Source organism: Electrophorus electricus, chromosome 1 (assembly GCF_041902795.1).
Source record: "Electrophorus electricus isolate QZ-2024a chromosome 1, ASM4190279v1, whole genome shotgun sequence".
NCBI classification, from domain to species: Eukaryota; Metazoa; Chordata; class Actinopteri; order Gymnotiformes; family Gymnotidae; genus Electrophorus; species Electrophorus electricus.
Window position 1 is genome coordinate 43563344 of NC_137497.1, and position 23249 is coordinate 43586592.

At 43.2% G+C, this 23249-nt stretch overlaps 1 protein-coding gene across 3 annotated transcripts in view; it reads left to right on the plus strand.

Annotated features, from left to right (window-relative positions):
• The window catches only part of cntnap2a (contactin associated protein 2a), a 300311-nt gene that overhangs the window by 194669 nt on the left and 82393 nt on the right, over positions 1–23249 (plus strand). For all 3 annotated transcript variants that reach the window (XM_035526372.2, XM_035526373.2, XM_081721274.1), the window contains exon 14: positions 21980–22136. In XM_035526372.2, the coding sequence (XP_035382265.1) occupies positions 21980–22136 (157 nt within the window). The remainder of the gene's footprint in view (positions 1–21979; positions 22137–23249) is intronic.

A 23249-nucleotide genomic window follows, 5' to 3' on the forward strand; every position in this document is an offset into this window, starting at 1 on the left:
TGTTGAGAATTACAGGAGGAGAGATGTCTAGCTCTGTTTTATAGTGTGTTGGGCAAAAAGTTGGTTTGACACTACAGTGCAGAGGGAGAGAGAGAGAGAGAAAGAGAGAGAGAGAGAGAGAGAGAGAGAGAGAGAGAGAGAGAGAGAGAGAGAGGTGAGAGGTGAGAGGTGAGACCTGACCTGATCGGTCTGTAACGTGGCTAACAGCCAACGGAGCACAATAGCTTGTCTGGATCCTGTGCTTAGAGTGATTTGAGTCTTGAATTTAAAGTTTGTAGTACAGTTAAGTTTAAGTATGCTGTATGTCTAGCCATATCTCTTATTTCTTTATAAGTAGTCACATGGAGTTTCCCAGTTTTAGAAATAATGTGCCCTGTGTTACACTGAAAGTGTTATTTATTTTTTAACAGAATGTGGTATTCTGCCTTTTTTTTGTCATATTTTGTATACTGTTGTAGTCTCCGTTGGTTCAGGCAGATCTTTGAAACATAAATGCTTTATTTCATACACAGATGGTGTCAAAGACATCAACTGACTGAATTTGTCCTGGTTAATTCAGCATTTGTTGTGGCTAATTCATAATTTCTCCTGATTAATTCAGCAATTATCATGGCCAATTCTGCATGTGTTGTGGCTAATTCTGTATTTGTTGTGGCTAATATTGCATCTGTCATGGCTAATTCTACATGTGTCCTGGCTAATTCTGTATTTGTCCTGGCAAATTCTGGCTAATTTTATGTGTTGCGGCTAATTCTGTTTGTCGTGGCTAATTCTGTATTTGTCATGGCAAATTTTTTGTGTGTCATGGCTAAATCTGTATTTGTTGTGGCTAATTCTTTGTGTGTTGTGACTAATTCTGTGTTTGTTTCGCTATTTCTGTGTTTGTTGTGGCTAATTCTATATTTGTTGTGGCTAATTCTGTATTTGTCATGGCAAATTTTTTGTGTGTCATGGCTAAATCTGTATTTGTTGTGGCTAATGTTTTGTGTGTTGTGACTAATTCTGTATTTTTTGTGACTAATTCTGTATTTTTCATGGCTAATTTTTTGTGTGCCATGGCTAATTCTGTGTTCGTCATGGCTAATTCTGCCTGTGTTGTGGCTAAGTCTGTGGGTTTTTTGTGGCTAATTCTGTGTTTGTTGTGGCTAATTTTTTGCGCCGTGGCTAATTTTTTGTGTGTTGTGACTTTTTCTGTATGTATTGTGGCTAATTCTGTGTTCATTGTAGCTAATTAAACATTTCTCCTGGCTACGTGTCCCCACATTGCACTGACGGGAGAAAATTTCAGGTGATTTCTAAGCCACAGCAGGTCAACTAAATGAAAACAGAGAAATTAGATTTTCCCCCGCTGCTCTCTGCATTTACATGGAGTAGCTGTGAAGAAAAGTGCAGAGTGCATCTCAGGTCATCTCTTAGCATGTAAAATGTCTACTTCCAAATCAGAGCTAATGATCCATTTCCTAGGATTGTATATTTGATGTGACTAAAGGCTTTCTGATGCTTTAATCATAGACCTGATGGGCTTTGTTAAGTCTAGGCTTTGCTTTGTAAAGGAAATTTCAGAGCATGCAGTGCTGTTAAGGGAAAGACGTATCCTTGTTTTGTGTTACACAGTGTTAAACATAAAAATCGACACGAATGTAAGTGACTTGTTCCATCAACCGCTGCTGCAACTGGCTTTTGAAATGACTTTATTGTGCGCATCTCTAAAAGTACTGGGCTAGGGCAATACTCCTCTCGCGTATTTATTGCCCAGGCAGCTCTGAAAAGTGGTCTGGATGGGATTTTGATGCAGGTTCTTTTAATAGTGATGTATATGTGTGCACAGGAGGTGTGTGTCGGGGGGGGGGGGGGGGGTATGTATGTGTATGGGTGTGTAGAGGCTATGCGTGTGGGCTACTAAGCCACTAAATCCGAAGGTTCCCTTTCAAAACAGGTTGAATTCTCTCCAGTGAAAGAGGCTCCCAGTTTTGTTCCATCTTTGCTCATTCAAAAGAATTCCTGTGCAAACAGAGATTGTTTCAGTGTCAGAAGAGCAGTGATACATTAAAGGTGCATTTAGGAGTTCTCCTGACGAGGTGATACGTTAAAGGTACTTTTAGGAGGTCTCCTGAAGAGATGCCTGCAACTAGCATAGGAAGTGAGCCATGGTTTTGCTCACCTGTGCAGGGGCCCATGCAGAGTGTGTGTTGCAGCTCTGCGGCTGTCTGTCGGAGAGTGTGTGTTTGTTTAAATGTGTGTGTGTGTGTGTGTGTGTGTTTAAAGTAGCACACTCGTACATATGCCTCCACTACTCTCCTCGCTTCCAACAGCCTCCGCGCTCACTGAGCATACTGTAAATATTTTCCGGTGGAGTGTTTTTGTTCCGAGGCAGATGGGCTCTCGCTGAACACCGAAAACGCCTGCCGCCGCTTGAACTGGTACGCTGCCATGTCTTCTCCTGCCTTCAATTTTGTCTGTAAGAACCATTTGATTGAGCCTATTTCTAGAAACCTCGTTTGACCTGTTTAAGCTCCACCTGCTTGCTCTGCCCTATTTTCTAATTCTTTTTTTAAATTGGGGGGGGGGGGGGTGCAGGAATATTTGCTGTCAGCTGTACGTACCGCGCTGTTCACCCAGAAGAGGGCGCTAAACACAACGGCAGAGCTGTAGCCTCAGGCATGGCTGCAGGATTCCATGTCAGGTGAAGCCCTTGTCCTTTGTGCTCCCTCCTGTAAGGAGCTGTTTAAGTGCTTCAGAGAGCCTGACGCCCACGTCGCGTTGATGTGAGGAAGACGAGGCCTGAGCCGTGTCTCACAACTCATCCTCCTCTTCCTCTGCTCCGAATCGCTCCAGCTCTGAACTGAAAGAACGAGCGCCACTGGAGAACGGAGACCTGCACCACAGGAGAACGGAGACCTGCTCCACAGGAGAACGGAGACCTGCACCACAGGAGAACGGAGACCTGCTCCACAGGAGAACGGAGACGTGCTCCACAGGAGAATGGAGACCTGCTCCGTTGGAGAATGGAGACGTGCTCCACTGGAGAATGGAGACCTGCTCCGTTGGAGAATGGAGACGTGCTCCACTGGAGAATGGAGACCTGCTCCGTTGGAGAATGGAGAAGGGAATTAGTTGGTCTGTGTGGAAGTCTGGCGTGAGATGCGTGAGCAGGTCTATACATTAGCGCATTTTATAGCATTGTTGTTTTTATCTCATTTTGGCATCAGGAACTGTGAAATAGGAATTAAGATATAAGAGGTGTTGTTTTTATTACTTGATTTTGTAATGATTAGAACTGCTCAGCAGAGTCTAATTTTTCGGACCGTGTGGTGGTTCTGACGTGGCCGATGAAGTCCTAAGTTGAGCTTCAGCTGTAACTCCAGAATCTTCTCTGTTACTTACAGTTAGTTTGGTCTCGTGTCCAGTGCGTCGGCGGGATCAGAGTAGCCAAGCTCAGGAGTCCTGTGTTTACTGCCGTGTTCCAATAAGAGCAGCCTGTGAATCTCCTTAAAGCATCTCGTAAGTGCAGCGATGTTGTGGTGCGATGACGCACAGGCCATCTCTATGCTGCTAGTGTGTGTGCTCAGTAAGTGTGTGTCGAGTAAGTGTGTTTGCTCAGTAAGTGTGTGCTCAGTAACTGTGTGTCAAGTAAGTGTGTGTGCTCAGTAAGTGTGTGCTCAGTAAGTGTGTGTCGAGTAAGTGTGTGTGCTCAGTAAGTGTGTGTGCTCAGTAACTGTGTCAAGTAAGTGTGTGTGCTCAGTAAGTGTGTGTGTCAAGTAAGTGTGTGTCGAGTAAGTGTGTGTGCTTAGTAACTGTCAAGTGTGTGTGCTCAGTAAGTGTGTGTGCTCAGTAAGTGTGTGCTCAGTTTGTGCATGTGCTCAGTAAGTGTGTGCTCAGTAAGTGTGTGCTCAGTAAGTGCGTGCTCAGTAAGTGTGTGTGCTCAGTAAGTGTGTGTGCTCAGTAAGTGTGTGCTCAGTAAATGCGTGTGCTCAGTAAGTGTGTACTCAGTAAGTGCGTGTGCTCAGTAAGTGTGTGCTCAGTAAGTGCGTGTGCTCAGTATGTGCGTGTGCTCAGTAAGTGTGTGCTCAGTAAGTGTGTGCTCAGTAAGTGCATGTGCTCAGTAAGTGTGTGCTCAGTAAGTGTGTGTCGAGTAAGTGCATGTGCTCAGTAAGTGTGTGCTCAGTAAGTGTGTGTCGAGTAAGTGTGTGTGCTCAGTAAGTGTGTGTGCTCAGTATCTGTGTCAAGTAAGTGTGTGTGCTCAGTAAGTGTGTGTCAAGTAAGTGTGTCGAGTAAGTGTGTGTGCTTAGTAACTGTGTCAAATAAGTGTGTGTGCTCAGTAAGTGTGTGTGTCGAGTAAGTGTGTGTGCTCAGTAAGTGTGTGTCAAGTAAGTGTGTGTGCTCAGTAAGTGTGTGTGCTCAGTAACTGTGTCGAGTAAGTGTGTGTGCTCAGTAAGTGTGTGCTCAGTAAGTGCGTGTGCTCAGTAAGTGCATGTGCCCAGTAAGTGCGTGTGCTCAGTAAGTGCGTGTGCTCAGTAAGTGCGTGTGCTCAGTAAGTGTGTGCCCAGTAAGTGCGTGTGCTCAGTAAGTGTGTGCTCAGTAAGTGCGTGTGCTCAGTAAGTGTGTGCTCAGTAAGTGCGTGTGCTCAGTAAGTGCGTGTGCCCAGTAAGTGCGTGTGCTCAGTAAGTGCATGTGCTCAGTAAGTGTGTGTGCTCAGTAAGTGTGTGTGCTCAGTAAGTGTGTGCTCAGTAAGTGCGTGTGCTCAGTAAGTGTGTGCTCAGTAAGTGCGTGTGCTCAGTAAGTGCGTGTGCTCAGTAAGTGTGTGCTCAGTAAGTGCGTGTGCTCAGTAAGTGTGTGCTCAGTAAGTGTGTGCTCAGTAAGTGTGTGTGCTCAGTAAGTGTGTGCTCAGTAAGTGCGTGTGCTCAGTAAGTGTGTGTGCTCAGTAATTGCGTGTGTAGTTGACGTCAGGTAGATGCATCATCACTCCTCTTCGTCAGTCTGGCTGAGTGGTTTCCTTTATATCAAATTTAATATGACATGCAGACACCTGTTTAGCACTACAGAGCAGAAGAAGGGAAACTGCACTAACAATGAACAGCATCAGATTTGATTTTAAAACAGTCAGATGCTGAATGATTGTGCAGTATCAGATCTGATTTTATGTGTCATGAGAGAGAGCTCCAATGTCAGTCATTGGAATCTGGACTGATTTTTAATTTTTTGCAGTATCCCGTGAAGAGTTTCTTTATAGAATTACAAAATTCTTGTGGTGGGAATCTTCATGTTGGTAATGAACCGATCATAAAACTCCACATAAAAGAAGCCTGAATACTGCATGTCAACATTCCTGCCTCTCTAGTTCAGATTTCTTTTTCTGTTCTTGATGTCAAGAAGAGCTGAACATCTGTTCTGAATTTATAATTATGTACATGTTTTCCTCCTTGTTCTAATAGTGTAGCTGTGATTTTCAGAGACAAATCCACGGCTGTCCTGATTTCCACAGCTTCAGCAGACTGTAATCACAAGCCATGTCATTTCCCAGAAAACATAATGAACTCTTTTGTGATGCAAAAAGCTCAAAACAGGAATACGAACTTTGGATTCACTCAAGAATTCCATCAATTTAATCTCTAGTTCATCATTGGATAGCATGGATGTAGTGTGTATATGGATTTTATTGAGAAACTCAGGTGGAGTTGGCCGTCATTCATTTTATACCTCTGTAGAGAAAATCCATTTGGAAGAAGCCATTTCATGAATCGTAAGAAAGAAAGAGTGAGGATGAGTCCCAGTGCAGCTACAGACGGCCTTGTAGCTCGATAAAGCTGCTTTGTGACTGCTGGGCAGTGGAGACAATAGTCTGCACCACTGTCATCTCTCAGCTTTCTCACTTCATTACAATAGGACCTGCCTCTTCATTTGTCTCCACCTGCTGGGACTCCAGGGGAGAGGGGAGTCAGGAGGCTCGTGCTCAGTGCAGATGTGTGTGATGCTCATAACACTGATCAACAATGATTTTGCTGTGGACTATATTTTTCATGCTGAATCCAATTACATTTTCAGAATTTGTTCAGAATCATCCGTTATTTATTTTGCACTAGTATGTTCGTATGTCAGTATGTGTAGTATGGACATTGTCGTGACAGATTACTGCTGGACTCTAAAGAGACGTTTCTGAGGCCAAATGCAGGCAAAAACTACATTTTAGAAGCAAGTTTGTATATATTTTAAGTGTAATAACAGCCTTATAAATCATAAAATTTATGTAAACTGGAATTGCCCTATCAATTGAAAACCACACATAATTTGAAAATTCTAAAAAAGATTTGAATTGAGAATAAAAAGTACAATGACGTCCACCTATTTTAGCTTGTGACATCCCAAAAACTTTTGCTGCCCAGTGAATCAGACCAAGTGTTCAGGACGGCGACGTGGGAGACCGTCGAGCTCATGTTCCCTCAGCAACGCTGTTCTCACACCGAAATCGTGACCCCTGCTGTTCCCAATCCTCAGTGTTTATGCCATTGAGCCAACAGCCGCTCTCTACCCACAGTTCCCTCCCTCCCTGCTGATCCCTGCTGCTGGTGACACACCAACTCGGACATAATCCCGCCCCAAAGGCGGGTGGGGTGGGGGGGCTTTCTTTACCTTTTTTCCCTTGCCCAGCGTCACCTTGAGAGACCACTCAACGAGAATTCTATTTACCGACACAAGACACGAAGGTCAGTGTATTCCCAAGAGCCATCTATTCCCAAGAGATCCATCAATCTCCATCTTTCTCCTTATTACGCTGAAATGTTGCGAATGTTTATTCATGGCCTGGCGCTTGGTCCGACCAACCCCGGCCACCTCCTCCAGGACCAGCGCCCCTGCTGGGCCTCAGCAGCTCTGCTACAGGGCTTTTCCCCGTAAACACTTCTGATGACGATAGCTTGTGCGAATTCAGTGAAGAATATTTTTGAAATTTTCTGTAATAAACCTGGAGGGTGGTGATATCTTTCCCGTGTGGTATATGAGTAGGCAGTCTGTAGGGCAACACTTCTGAGAGAAAAGGGCCCTGTTCTGGGGACCATCTCTGTGACGTGTGGAGGCTTGGCAGGATGCAAAGAGGAGCCGTATGACATACAACGACGCTTATTGTTAAACACAAAAGACACCGTAGCGCTTCGGCTATCGCAGGATCAAACACCAACAATGTTCACATTTAAACAAAAAACTTATATACTCACATACTAACAACACGCAACGAGAAGCAGGTGTGGAACACAGGGAGGGCGTGGCCATACAGACGCGAAAACACGCACAGGGAGACGTTTGGGAGGAGGGGCCGTACTGTGACAATCTCTTGATTTCAGCCCACTTCCCAGAGGACTCTTCATTACGTTTATATCCGCAGAGGTGCTGCACTCTGTCTTGTAAATGCATTAAACCAGCCTTCTAATGAAAAATGTATTATAGACCTTACGCTCATTACGGATGGCAAAATATGCATGAGGATAAAGGTCCGGTGGTGGCGGAGTTGACAAAGGGATGATGGGAAACCTTATGGATGTGCTAACAGGAAAATGACTAAAGTAATTTAGCTGTTGTCCAGAGAGAAGTTAGGTCTTTCAGAGAAAAGGGGTAGAGAATTAGAACTGTACATGACCTCCCTGGCAAGATTCAACAAAGCTAGCATGGGGCTTTTTGTTTGTTTGTATACTGTTTTGTGTGTGTGTGTGTGTGTGTGTGTGTGTGTGTGTGTGTGTGTGTGTTTGCTGCAAAGCTATACTGGATGAGTTGTTTTACTTATAAATAATAAATGAATACAGGAAAATGTAATAAAAAAAATGGTGAATAGCCAATTTTAGCTCTCTTCACAGATGTGTCTCAGGCTACATAAGATGTCAGACAGTGTGTGCGTGTGTCATTTCTCTCTGTGGTGACTGACAGCTTGACTGCTGAGACCTCCCACCCAGTGCCCCCACAGCACATGGAAATCGACATGTTTACACACAAGACTTTAAATATTTAAACGTTATTGCAGAGCGGGGGGGGTGTCAAGGGTGTCTTAGGGATCCATGGTGATACTGTTTCCCACTGATTTCACTTCCAGGATCCTGGCAGGAAAAAGCAGTATTTAACACACATCTTTATTGTTGGATTAACCCTTGTAGTGTTCATTTCTGTCCAGCTGAGCCATTACATTCAGTGTAGGTGTTAATTTTTCAATTCACTAGCACTTCCGAAGCGTCTGCTAAATGCAGAGCATGTAAAAATAAATATAAGAAGAGCAGTAACGTTTTCGTGTCTCCCACATGAAAGCTTATAGTCCTCCAGGTCAGTCACGTCTCTGTCACCAAAGGAGGATCCTGTGCACTGAGCGCTGACTCCAACGTCTTGCACCTGAGTGATGTAACACCTCTGCCTGACTGCTTCTTGTCTTCTCGTGTTATCCATAATGGAGATCTGCCAGACATTTCCAACTTTCTCAGAAAACTCCCAACTCACTCTTTTGTAATGGCAGTTTATGGTCAGTATACAGAATACTGAATACGGTCAGTATAAAGAATACTGAATGCGGTCAATATACAGAATACTGAATACGGTCAGTATAAAGAATACTGAATGTGGTCAGTATAAAGAATACTGAATGTGGTCAGTATACAGAATACTGAATACGGTCAGTATAAAGAATACTGAATGCGGTTTGTATACAGAATACTGAATATGGTCAGTATAAAGAATACTGAATGTTCAGTATACAGAATACTGAATACAGTCAGTATACAGAATACTGAATACAGTCAGTATACAGAATACTGAATACGGTCAGTATAAAGAATACTGAATGCGGTTTGTATACAGAATACTGAATATGGTCAGTATAAAGAATACTGAATGTGTTCAGTATACAGAATACTGAATACGGTCAGTATACAGAATACTGAATACGGTCAGTATAAAGAATACTGAATGCGGTCAGTATACAGAATACTGAATACGGTCAGTATAAAGAATACTGAATGTGGTCAGTATACAGAATACTGAATACGGTCAGTATAAAGAATACTGAATGCGGTTTGTATACAGAATACTGAATACGGTCAGTATAAAGAATACTGAATACGGTCAGTATACATCAGTGCTGTGTGTTCTGACCTTATCAGAGGGGAGATTCAGAATGCAAACTAGCACTGAGTCCCTTAAAGTGAAGCATGTTAATGGGAAATAAACACCTTTTTGTAAATTAATACCCTTGTAAGTGTAATTAACTGGTTATTACCATAGACAAAAAAATCAATGCATCTCTGTGTGCTTCAAGCAGAACATTAAACTTACTCGAAATGCACTTTAATGACAAAGCCTTACTATGGAAAACATTTAAAAATAAATGAGAACTGCTTTTTGTAGGACACTCATAAAGAATATTTGTTAATATTTGTAAACGAGGATAATGAATAGTTTCGGAGATTGACCTACCTTTCATCTGTGGCAGAATTGATAGTTATTGGTACCCAACAAAAAGAAAGTTTGCTCTGGAACTAAAGTAAATGAAAGTTTATAGTGTTTTGTTGTTGTTGTTGTTGTTAATGTTACTGCATTTACTTACCTCTACACTGCTTACCTACAACTGGTGAGAGTGCACGTAACCCTTAACAAATGTATCGGACTCCAAATTATAATTAATAGGTGTGTTAGAAAGATCAAATTGAATTGCATGTCTCAGTGTATGTCAGGAGAATAAGTTCCTTAATGCTAAAACACTCTGCACTGTCAGAGGTGTTCTGTTCAGATAGCCTAGCCTATGGTTTAACTCAGCAAACGTGTGCAGCAGACTGGATACTTTACAGGGAATTGGTGTCAACAATGTATGAAACTGTAGCTTGGCCTTCACTCTGGTTAGTAAGCATTTGAGCATTAGAGTATTTGAGTGAGTATTTGTACATTACGCAGTGTTATCCAAAGACTCGAGTTTCACGTGAGTTTAAGCTCAGAATTTATGAGCTTAATATGAGACAGTCAGTTACATTTTACCATTGCTTAGATATTGTTATATTCACCGTACTGTAAATAACAGAATTGCAGCATAGAAAATACTGATCATTATATATGGACAGAGAGAAAAAGAGTGAGAGAGAGAGGGAGACACAGAGGGACGACACCCCTTTACAGTCCTGAATAACTATTGATCATTTGTGGTGGGACAGGGTCAAACGGAACGTTGTGGATTTATCACCCTTATGTCTGTGAGAGCCCAGTTTTGAACAGCAGTGGGAGGAGATGAGAAGAAGACTTCAAAGACCAGAATTTGGCCTACAGCCTCTTTAAGAGATTCTCTCTAACCCCAACACATGAAGTATTAAAGAGTAATAGTGCTCACTTTGATACAGATTTATATGATCTTTATGTTAAAACACTGTAATTGTCCAGGATGTTAAATAATAACATTATAAGTGTGTTTAAGGCACAAAATTAGTTATTTAGTTATTTAACAACATGATTATGTTCTTTTTTTTGAGATTGCTTGGTTTTTCCTCAGGATTTATAAATGAGAGTTCACTGATGTTTGATGACTTTACATGTCCACCTGTTTGCGTGTTTGCAGTAGGAGATGCACAGGCACTCTTTTAAAAGGAGGTGTGTAAGGGAAGGAGAGAATCATAAAATGTCCCTATTTACATGTGGCAGAAATCCATAAACAGGAAGTCTCAGTAATTCCCAGAAATGTTTGCCAACCATCACTGAAGACTTTCGCATGTCTTTTGTGCTTTTGTAACAACTGGGTTCACCTTCTCATCACCACCTAGTCACCTTCTCGTCATCCTCTGATTTCGTTTCCTGGTATTGTTTGATACCATGAAGATGTTCCTAATCTGGGTGTTATTGTATCGCTGAGCAGTTACACGCAGGATGCATTACCAAGGCCAACGTTTATTAAGCGCAAATCCAGAATCGTGTTGATGAGAATGGTCCGGGGTCACAAAGCCATAAGAATCGGCTAAAGAAACAAAAACTATGACTACCAAAGGAACAGAACTCGGATGCAAAACAACGAATAAACAAGGCTAGAAACATGGAACAGAAAACCAAGAACAGAGAGGACATGGTACATCTAAGAGAACGCATCTTAACAACAACCATCCACAAGCCAGGAAAAATAAAAACAGGGCTTAAATACATAGGATACAAACTGAAAACACCTGGGGCAGATTACACTGGGAGGAGCAACAATGGTGGGACGCGTGGCTAATGGAACCAAAACAAACCAAAAGCACATGGCAAGATATGAAGCCAAAATACATCAGTCTGTGGCAAAACCTTGTCAGAGAAAAAATATACTGCGATGTCTCCTGTTCATGAAAATGTTTATTAACAATGTTAATAATTATTGTTAATAATTGTTAAAAATGGTATCTATAACCTCTGTGAATTTTGGTTCAGTATGTTCAGGCACTTGGACCTTGTTAATTACTGCTGTTCTAATTTTACAATTAGGAGAAATCTTTCCTTAAAATCCCTAGATTTTGCCCTTCATTAGTCATGTTGAGGTAACAGGATGAGAAAGTATGCCAACAAAATCACAAAAGAAAACGCTTCTCTCATTGCCTGAGAAAAATGTCTGTTTTGTCTTACAAAGAGACACAGGCAACATTTTGGTTTTGAAAAAACTCGCCTTTTTGTATACCATGCAGGCCAAAGCACCAATCTCTTAGAAATTTGACAAGCAAGAGTCATAAAACTGGACCTTCAGAGTGACAGTGATGTGTGGGCTAACAGGTATGGCCAATCCTACACAAGTCACCAAAAGCGTGGTCTAACGAGGAGACGAGAGAAGCAGGAGGGTTGGGAGGTACCGAGCCTGAAGCAGTCCTGATCTTGATGTGTCCTGCGAGGTTTCCAGGATGGACACCAGACCAACGGAGCACGTCGGAATCAACCATAATGCTGACAGGAGTTCCGAAATATACAAAATAAAAGTGTAGTTTTGGGCCTGTCCATCCGAGAAGGCAGCAGAATCCACATTTGCTCTAAGAACAATTTTCTCACTTTCTCCCTGTCTCCCCAGCTATCAGATCAATCTGCTCCCTCGCTGCCAACCAGCTGCCCAAACCACTTCCAAGCCTCAGGCCGGGGGCAAGCTGCCTCCCGAGCCTGAGGAAGAAGTGCCCCCCTGCTAGCTGCTTCAGGCCAGCTTGCGCACTGGCTTGGCCAGGCCCTTTGGGTACATGAGCAGCCTGAGGGTTCTGAGATCTCTGTCTTGTTGCCATGGTGCTTATTTGAACTCTTTTGTTTATGCTTGCGATGGATCGGAAACTCACCAGGATGAGTCTCTTAACGTGTTTATGTAGCACATTTCAAATATAAAAATACAAACCCATGTGTGTAAAACAATAGATAACAAATAAAAATAGAATAGAATAAAAATGAACAATGACAATGAAAACAAAAAATATTCAATAAAGCAGGACTTAATGAATATATTATATATCTCTATTCCCAAGGGATAAGAGACCCATCAATCTAAATCTTTCTCCTTATTACGCTGAAATGTTGCGAATGTTTATTCATGGCCTGGCGCTTGGGCCGACCAACCCCGGCCACCTCCTCCAGGACCAGCGCCCCTGCTGGGCCTCAGCGGCTCTGCTACAGGGCTTTTCCCCGTAAACACTTCTGACGATGATAGCATGTGCGAATTCAGTGAAGAATATTTTTGGAACACAGGGAGAAAAATTTAATTAAGAGAAAAAGGCTATTTTAGTAACTATAAGATTATAAGATATAACTATAAGATTTAAACGTTAAAATGGGGTGTAAAATTATGTTATGAATTTCTAATACCTTCTTTGGCTCATGACGTCCTAATTCATTCTTTTTCCCTTTTATTATTTGCTCTAATATTATTATTATTATTATTATTATTATTATTAGTCACATTATAATGCACTTTTCGCAAACCCAAGGACACTTTACAGTCAAAAATCAGCTTTTACAATCAAATCACTCACCAATGAGAAGCAGCAGCCAATTTACACACAGCGTGCCGTCTATGAGAAACCACCGACCCCTAGAGGACTACACCTGTGGAGGAGAAGGGGTGCAGGCTAAGACCAGGACAGAGCACCAAGCATCACTGGACACACACACACACACACACACACACACACATATATATATATATATATAGAGAGAGAGAGAGAGAGAGAGAGAGAGAGAGAGAGAGAGGTTAGTTTTAAACACTTATTTCAGTTGGCTCTACAGAAATATATATTTGTGTGTCATAAGCATGATATCTGACTACATGTTTTTCAATAATGTGATCTAATGGAAGCATATACAAAAAATATTGGCCTGTACAAAAAACATGATGTGCCTATCACAGAACCTTGTAGAACACCATTAAATATATCATGTTCATTGGAATGATTCATAGCTAGACTAACAAAATACTTCCTACCTTTGAAATATGTGTCAAGCCACTTTAGATCTAGTTTGTGACAGAAAGGCCTACCCAGTTTTCAAGGTGGTACATAAGAACCACATGACCTACCATATCAAATACTGCACTTAAATCTACAAGAACAGATAGAAGACTGAAGCTTTTTCAACATTGAATCCGAGATCATTTACTACCTTTATAGACAGTGTTTATGACACTGAAAAATCATTACACTGAAAGCATGATTTTTGTTTAAGAAATTATGAAATGCTTTGTGTAAAGTAAAATACTCTTGTTGAGTTTAAATTGGTCTAGAATTCTTTAAATATATCTAGTTTGTGTTTCTTTAATAGATGCCTGACAACAGCAATCCTGGGATTGTACGGAAATACGCGTGTTTGTATGGAACTTCTTATAATCTTCAAAATGCTATTAAAAAAGTAAGCCTGTAAAATATGTTGTAAAGTGGGATCTGGATCTAAAATTCAGGTTGAAGAACTCATCTGAGAAATGATCTTACAGAGCTCAGAGTCAGATAAGAAAAGTTAGAACTTAGGTCTTAAATAAATGAAGTTTGGTCAAACTTCAGTCATTTTATCTTAAAAAAAGTGCAAAAGATTCACATTTTGGTGGATATGCTTCAGACAACAAATCATTCACTGCATTTAAAAGGTGGGATTATTGCTTCAGCAAGGTCCAGGGAGACTTTTAAAATGAGGGAAACCAAAGTTGGCTAACGAGAGGTTATAAAAAACACAAAACATGAGGGGACACCCAGGCAAACCAAAACATGAAACAAGCGAAAGACAACGGCTGAGTAACAAAAATATCATTAACACAGCAAGTGACAATAACCGACAAACAGGCATAAAACACACAGAGCTTAGATATCCAAACTAATGAGGGAATAACAAGACAGGTTAAACCAGTAACAGACGGGGCATTAAACCAGGAGGCGGAACTAAACCCAGCCGAAACAAGAAGCACATGGAACAAAACCAGGAAGAAAACCCAAACAGAAAACAATGAGGCATCATCATGAGAACTGTGACTCTAGGGAGGGCAAAACCATGACAGTGGGAGAAGTAGGATTTTAAAAAGTTAAAGAATAAAAGCTTATGTTGTTACAGTTTTCCTTTATTATCTTTGGGAAATGCAATTGTCTCTTAGTTTTCAACTTTTTCACTGAGCTTTATAGCCGTTCAGTTTGAGCCGCTACAGATGTTTTCCATGCGCTGGTTAAAATGTCGTGTTTTCTGTCTAAGGTATTGTCAACGTGGAAGTTGAAATCGCTCATGAGTAATGTATCATAGTCAGCAACACAAGTAGCCAACAGTTCCGAAAACTCAGGCAAGGACGCAGGTGAACGGGAGGACACTTCTGTGGACAGGAAACTGGACTCATTATTTGACCTTTTAGTACAATAGTTAGATAGTCAAAGAATAAGAAAATGCCAAAGGATAAATATTTACAGTCAAATAAGGTTGACCCTCCTCATGTGGGTGGAATAATTGGAAGTTCTCTCAAGCAGCTTCAATTAGGGTGACTGCTCCACTCAAGTTGAACCAAGTTTCTGTCAAAATCATAAAATCTCATTTTTTGCTCACATCTAAGCTCATTTACCATAAAGGTCTTATTGGTCAGAGCTCCTTTACAAGGGCCATCCTGAGATTTTCTTTAACGTTCTCTGTCCTCAAATCCGTACACTCATAATTAATTCATTCTGCGGTTTCATTTTGTGATGATTTATTACACACAGGGTGGACGTGGTGGTCCTGGCGGAGGCAGAGGGCAGTCGCAGTGTTTACTGATTATATTGGAATTCACCTCCCTCTTTTTAAGTCACACTTTGATTTAAACCCATATTGAAGTTTACTGATAAAATGGGTGAGCCATTTTAACTTGGATGCAAACTATCTGCTCTGAAACGCTTTTAAAGTGTTTTTCCATCGTGGCGTCTGAAGTTTGATTGGAGGATCTTGACGGACGTTGTGTATGATAACCCAGTACGTGTCCTGGCTTGCTGAGTTTGTCAAGGCGTGATTCCAGACCTCTTTGAAAAACCTCGACAGCTTCCCAGTGGGAGCCGTCAGCCCTGGAATTGCTTGCGTGAATATTTCTGTCATCTGTTTTCACATGCTACGATTTTAATGAAAGGATTTGAGTCAATATTGAATTCAAACAGATGGAAATTCTAGCGTTGTATCTTCATCATCTGTATTTGTACGCAAACGGGTTAAATCAATTCCATCCTCCATATATTTTTCCCAATCATTCCCAAATGCTTTATTTAATGTATTTTCTTTCTCCAGGCAGTGATGTCTTTATCCTTGCTGTTTTCATCAAAGAACGTAATGAAGTGATCTTAATTTCTTTGTGTAACCATCATTACAAAATCGAGCGCAACTCTTGGCCCAGGGCTGTGGTCATTACTGACCGTTTAAAGCTAATGCACATGTCTGCTCCCCGAGACCAGCCCTCACACATCTTAGCAGCCTGGTGTCACTCTCAGTTCCTTACCGTAGTAGTAGTGCTGAGTGAGCGTTTTCATATTTCCCACGGTGCCACACTGTAAGCGCTTGTGCTTTAGTACGAGTCTGCGGTTTGACATCTACTGGTTCTCTCTCTCTCTCTCTCTCTCTCTCTCTCTCTCTCTCTTTCTGTCTGTCTCTTTACCTTATTCACACTGTCTCTCTCTCTCTGTGTCTTTATCTCATTCACACTGTCCCTCTCTCTCTGTCTCTTCATCTCATTCACACTGTCTCTCTCTGTCTCTTTATCTCATTCATACTGTCTCTCTCTGTCTCTTTATCTTATTCACACTGTCTCTCTCTGTCTCTTTATCTCATTCACACTGTCTCTCTCTCTGTCTCTTTATCTTATTCTCAGTCTCTCTCTGTCTCTTTATCTCATTCACACTGTCTCTCTCTCTGTCTCTTTATCTCATTCACACTGTCTCTCTCTCTGTCTCTTTATCTTATTCACACTGTCTCTCTCTGTCTCTTTATCTCATTCACACTGTCTCTCTCTCTGTCTCTTTATCTCATTCACACTTTCTCTCTCTCTGTCTCTTTACCTTATTCACACTGTCTCTCTCTCTCTGTGTCTTTATCTCATTCACACTGTCTCTCTCTGTCTCTTTATCTCATTCATACTGTCTCTCTCTGTCTCTTTATCTTATTCACACTGTCTCTCTCTGTCTCTTTATCTCATTCACACTGTCTCTCTCTCTCTGTCTCTTTATCTTATTCTCAGTCTCTCTCTGTCTCTTTATCTCATTCACACTGTCTCTCTCTCTCTGTCTCTTTATCTCATTCACACTGTCTCTCTCTCTGTCTCTTTATCTTATTCACACTGTCTCTCTCTGTCTCTTTATCTCATTCACACTGTCTCTCTCTCTGTCTCTTTATCTCATTCACACTTTCTCTCTCTCTGTCTCTTTACCTTATTCACACTGTCTCTCTCTCTCTGTGTCTTTATCTCATTCACACTGTCTCTCTCTGTCTCTTTATCTCATTCGCACTGTCTCTCTCTGTCTCTTTATCTTATTCACACTGTCTCTCTGTCTCTTTATCTCATTCACACTGTCTCTCTCTGTCTCTTTATCTCATTCACACTGTTTCTCTCTCTCTGTCTCTTTATCTCATTCACACTGTCTCTCTCTCTGTCTCTTTATCTCATTCACACTGTCTCTCTCTCTCTTTATCTCATTCACACTGTCTCTCTCTCTGTCTCTTTATCTCATTCACACTGTCTCTCTCTCTCTGCCACTCTCTGTTTGCACCTTATTTTAATTACAATCTCTGTCTCTTTTGCTGTTTCCCTCTTCCATTCCTGCTCTCTCGCTCTCGCTCTCTCTCTCTCTCTCTCCCCCCTCCATCCCACCATCATCATCCTCCGTCAGCTCTGTCACCTTCTCTCTGACGTCCCGCTGGTGTCCCGTGTTTACCGCTCCCACGCGTTTCCTCCCGTTTATCGGCGGCTATTTGAACCCCGTCACCGCGGCGGGCGGAGCAGATGAAAGCGACGTTCTCTTTGGCTAATGGCCAGGGGCACTCACACCGCTGCCTTTGTGACTGCCAGGAGCCCTTCTCTCACTGAATTAGTGCCGAGCCGCGTTAGCATTCAGAGCAGGCATGCATCCTGAGATGGTCAGCAGTAACAGTCTGTGCACTTACTGTCTCAGATGCACTTCAGCCAGGAGTGGAGAGTCCAGAGAACGAGAGCGCCGTCGCCAGATACGGCGCCGCATGACTGCAGATTACAAAGAAGGCAGAGAACAAATTTGCACTGTCCTTTTCAGGGGGAAAAGGCAATTAACGTCAGCCAATTAATCCTCATTTTCGACTGCAGAATTGTTTCGATTTATAAGAGATGCGTCTTTCTAATTAAAGGACCTGTTGAAGGGCTTGGCTAATTATTGTGATATGCAGATGGCATCTCTGAGTTGCATTCGGGCCATGGAGGTCAGAGATGTAGTGTTGAATGCACATAATGGATTAGAAATCCTACCCTGGTGTTGCTAATAGGGAGGCAGGAAGTGACTGCTTCAGTCGGAAGGGGAACGAGTTTGGGATGGAGAATGTCTTTATGGAAATGTCGAAATAAAAAAAAGACATAAATCGAACAAAACAAAGTCTGGTGGGTTCTGAACGATGGATTCCGGTCTTTCTCCCATGCTGCCGGGCAACACGGTGCACCGTGTAAGTCGTGTTCTCACACCGTAAGCGCTCCTGCATGGTGCAGATTGTGGAAGAGGTGTTTTTGTTTTTCCCACAAAGACACAGACCGGAGAAGCCAAGCGGACGCCAGCGTGGTATCGTGTTCCAGGAGGAAGACGGAGGCGTCCAGAGGACTGATTGAAGGGCAGGTTTGTCTCCCGGACCCTTCTTCATGCCATTCCAGCACATTACGCTTCCCTCCAGGTGGCCTCCTCGGAGAGAGTGCGGCATTCCAGTGCCGGAGAGTGTGGTGTAGAGAACTCCCACCCCAGGGGAGGAGGCGAGACAGGCAGCTCTAAAGGAAACCTCACCACTCTCCCCTCCACAGTGGGAGGCTCTTCTCACCAGCTGGATCTGTGCCCAGACACGAAAGAGGGAACAAAGTTCTCCTCAGTCTCATACCCCCTTAAAGGAAGAATTCTTCCCTCAGATTTCACCGCTGCGTTCTCCATGTCGCAACGGAACTGATTGAGAACGCAGAAAATTCATAACTTTGTAATACTGTCAACACAAGCGTGCGGTGTGCAAACTCCCCCCATTCCTGCGGGCCTCAATCGTGACCTCGTTTGACCCATATTAGCAGGGCACTAATGATTGCTGGGAACGGAGGCGATGTAGTGAGATCCATTTTTCTCTTATCTGGCGGGCAAAGACGAGGGCAGTGATCCTCTCTCTGCCGCATTACCTGCCTCTGAAAGGCCAATTAACTCGACAGGATTAAGTAGAGAGAGAGAGAGAGAGAGAGAGAGTGCGTGCTGGCCAGTGTAAACGGATGCAGTGTAAATCACTCCCTCTGCTCAGATTAAAACCTGTACGAGGTGGACGGAAGTCACATCAAGTTGCTTTTTGGATCAATAGAGATGTTGTTAAGGGACTTTCGCGTGACGGGAGTGTCGCACGGGTGCAGGGTGAGACGCGAGAGGAGAAGCCATGCTCGCGGATGCCAGACTCCTCGCAGCAGAAATGCTCACAGCGCTCTCGCCGCAATTTATGGTTTAAGTGTGAGCATATACAGTATACAGTATACACAAACACTGCAGTTCAATACTCGATCCATGGCATGTGTTAATTCATTCTTTGGGATGTGGGGCTCAAGATTTATGTGAAGCAAGCCGTTGTCTTTCTCTCGGAGAGCTGCAACAGGAAATGGTGATGAGATGAGTTTCGATTACTGCCGGCTTTAACTCTGGGCCCTCCTCATCCCGGCCACGGCCCCGGCTGACCTCCAGAGGATCCGGACAGTCTGCATCAGCTCCAGCCTCGCACATGCCCTCGTGATCGCCCCAGCACACTCACAGAGGTGTCATTCAGCATGGACGAGCTGTCCTCCCTTGCCTGCGGTCCCTGGATCCTGACACGGGGGGCCAGTTTCACGTACTTTGCATGACGAACGTGGACGGATGTGTGGGGGCAGCACAGTGACAGGCTGCCAGGGATGAAGGCTGGGGTGTTTGTCCAGGGAGGAGTGTCCTGTGTGTCAGAGGAAGTGGAGATTCTGACGCGCTTTGAGCTTTCTTAGAGGGGCAGATAGATTTTGATCAAGGTCTGAATTACTGAATTACATATGAAACCAGGAGAAAGGAAGAAAAGCTACAGTTGAAAACATGCAGCTGAACCCGGACTTGTAAAAGATATCACAGGTAGACCCGTTCAGCGGGACATCACAGGCAGATGAGATGAGAAAGTCCCTAAACGGCTTATTGTCCCTGGCTTCAGTGGGATCTGGGCTTTGTTGGTAAAACCCAATATTGTTATTCTGCTCACACGACGTGAAAGTGGCTTCTCACCCCCAGCTATTATATGTTAATTCCAAACACGCTTTCGCATTCTCACAAGCACACAACCGCGAAAGACAACAAAACTGTCACCACGCCAGTGTGGCGTCTGCTAGCGGATCCCCGATTTCCATTTGAATGTGCGAGCTGAATGAGGGTGGGATAAAAGAATATTCTGGACAACAAAGGATGAAGAGTGCCTCCTCCTCACCTGCCTCGGCTCTCGGCGCCAGCACGTAGCCGGCTCCTTCTCTCGGTCGGAGGAAATCACCGCTCCAGGCACGAGCGAACTGCGTGATTGATTGGGCTCAGCGTGAAACCAAGTTTGTGGGGGTCCATGCAGATAGTGCTGTCAGGGCTTGCACTATCCTCCCCAGGACTGGGACTCAATGAGGCAAGTTCTGTTTGTGTGCACACGTGCGCACGTGCATCTGCATGTGTGCGTGCGTGTGTGTGCGTGCGAGACAGGAGGGAGATACAGGATTCAAGAGAACGGGACTACAGGCTACTGCTCCTTCAGCTCTAGTGAATTTTACTGTACGTACGTACAACAAACACCATTGGCTATCTCATCTCACGCCTCCCAACCCAGTTAACTGAGGCTATAAACCTACAGGGTTTCCTGTGAGCACGTGCTGATCTGCACTGATCTTGAGTGCTTTGGCCCATGTGTTCATCTGAACTGATGTCTTTTTGTTCATTATCCTCTTACCCCTTTGAAACAAAGCGTGTGAATAGAACATAACTGCCTCATTCTCTGCGATTATAACAGTGTGGCTCCCGCACAGCAATGAGGTTTTTTAATTGTTTGCTTTCAGCTGAGGCCCAGTTATAGAATGAGAATATGAATACAGTATATAAAAATATAAATGGGGGGTGCAAACCGCATCTTACATAGTCCTAACACCAAATCCTTCATTAGAAGTGCAAACCCACTCCTGAAATACACACCACTCTTTCCTCACTGCTGGTTGATGAGTTCATTTCATGCAATTCTGAGTTTGTCCCTTTTTGTTTTGGCATGGTGTAGCAACATCACTGCAGTCTTCAAGAATTCATAGAATTTTATTCTGTAATTTAATTGACTGTTTATATCCTCTCATTTATTTATTTATTTATTTATTTGTTTGTTTTCTAATTATAAGTTTAGAGCCCTTCTGAATGTCATACACTTGGGTTTTATACATGTTCTCTGTACCATAACTAATAAAACAAACAGCTGAATAATAACTGCTAAATCCAGAAAGCGTGAACACTCACATACAGTTTCAGTCAGAGGCCTTCCTGTCAAATTTAGGCAACTTTATTTGTATTTGATATTATTTGACACGTCGGTTATTATAGCATTTACCAGTTTCATTTTGAGCTCCCTGAAAGCCAGAGTCCCCTCATTTTGATCATATATTTCATATGTGCATAATCCACATTCCACTCAGTCCTGCTATAAAGACTCAAAAAAACAATAACGCAGCAGATATTAAAATGCTTGGACCCTGGCACAGATGTGTCTCTGAAAGGGGAAAGAGCAGACCTGTTTTTTCATTTCTCAAATATTGTTTGGGTGTTTAAATTGCGCTGCTTTCTGAGGGGAATTTTGAGGCCGTAGTTTATTCTTGAGAGTGCGTTCTGTGTGAGCATGCGTGTGTGTGTTCACGTGTGGAGACACACTGCTCTCGGTCCTACCTTACCTGCGGGATTTTTCATCACGTTTGTCCATTTCCATTCTCCCCAGCACTGTGAGTATTATGGGTTGTACTGTGTGGGTGCGGGTGACGTATTTTGCTTAGTCAGCGAAGGTGAGAGGAACATTTATTTATGCCTTCCGCTGTTCAGTGTGTGCCAGCCAGTGCCTCTCAGTCTGCCTTTCAGCTATGTGATCTGTTTTCCAACCTGTGTTGTCTTGTTCATTTATTTTGGTCATTAAATAATAAAGTCAACAGAACACTAATAAGAATTTGCCATAAACAGCGTGTTATGCTGAAGAGTATTATTTCATTATATCACTTAATACTGTTGCACTTTGTTGTGTGTGTGTGTGTGTGTGTGTGTGTGTCTGTGTGTGTGCGTGCATGTGTGTGTTACAGACGGCACTCCATATACGTGGTGGGTCGGCAGGGGCGGTGAGAAGCACTTCTACTGGGGTGGCTCCAGTCACGGCATCCAGAAGTGTGCATGTGGTATTGAACGCAACTGCACCGACCCCAAATACCACTGCAACTGTGACGCAGACCAGAAACAGTGGTGAGTAGCACAGTGGGTGAGCACACTGCTAACGCCACCGGTCTAGAGGCCAATCCGTTCCTGCTCTCAGCTTGGGAACGTCGCGAGTCTAGAGGCTGCTCTGTTCCGCCTCTCAGCTTGGGAACGTCGTGGGTCTTGCATCCCTCTTCTTTTGTTAAGTAGCGGAGTTTGTTGTGATGCGTGGTTGCCTTGACCCCGAGCTCGAGGACAAATAGCAGACAGATTGTGCAGGTGAGAGTGTGCCAAACCCAGCCCTTGACATTTCCATTAGCAGGCGATGTGGATCTGGCCTGCTTTATTAAAATGCCCATCTCAACAGAAGTCATCTCTCCACACGGCATGCCACCTGCCCAGGATATTGACATCCTGCGCAGATCCTTAGTACGCCACATGACATTCCACGTGCGATTGCAGCTCCAAGTAGAATGAACTCTGAGGAATCCGCTTACAGAGCAGGCTGGGACAGAGGGGGAATCCTAGTGAGAATTCCCATCAGATTCCCAGCACTAACTTTGATGGAGAAGGAGTCCTGGTGAGAATTCCTGGTAGATTCCCATCATGGACTTTTTGAGTGCTCACGAGCTGCTGGGACCAAGGGGTTTATATTTATTCATGTGTTTATTTTTGAATAAAATTAGTTGGGCAGCAGTATTTCCAGGTGACATAATGCATGGCCTTCCTTTGAAAGGATGTGTTCAGAAAGGGGACGGGTGGTTCCAGCTCGTGTGGCGGGTCACGTGCGCTTTGACAGATTCAGTGCTACTGCAATTGTTTTGTCTGGGTTGAAAAATTTGTTCGACCCTTGAATTTGTTGTAGGGCAAAAAAAGGTATCCCTGTAAAGAAAGCACAGCGTTCACCACATTGCACATGTTCTTACGGAGCTCTCTTAGCTCGGCTTTGGGGATTCTTTGTATTCGTTGTGTCGCTCATAAACCCAGAAAAGGCAAGTGGTGTGATCATCCCCAACACACACACACACACACACACACACACACACACACACACACGCACACGCAAGCATGCTGCCAGTGTTTGTATACAGATGAACCAAGCAATTTACACACTTTTAGTTTCTTACCATAAGGACCTAGCAGAGCCAGCCAAGCATAATG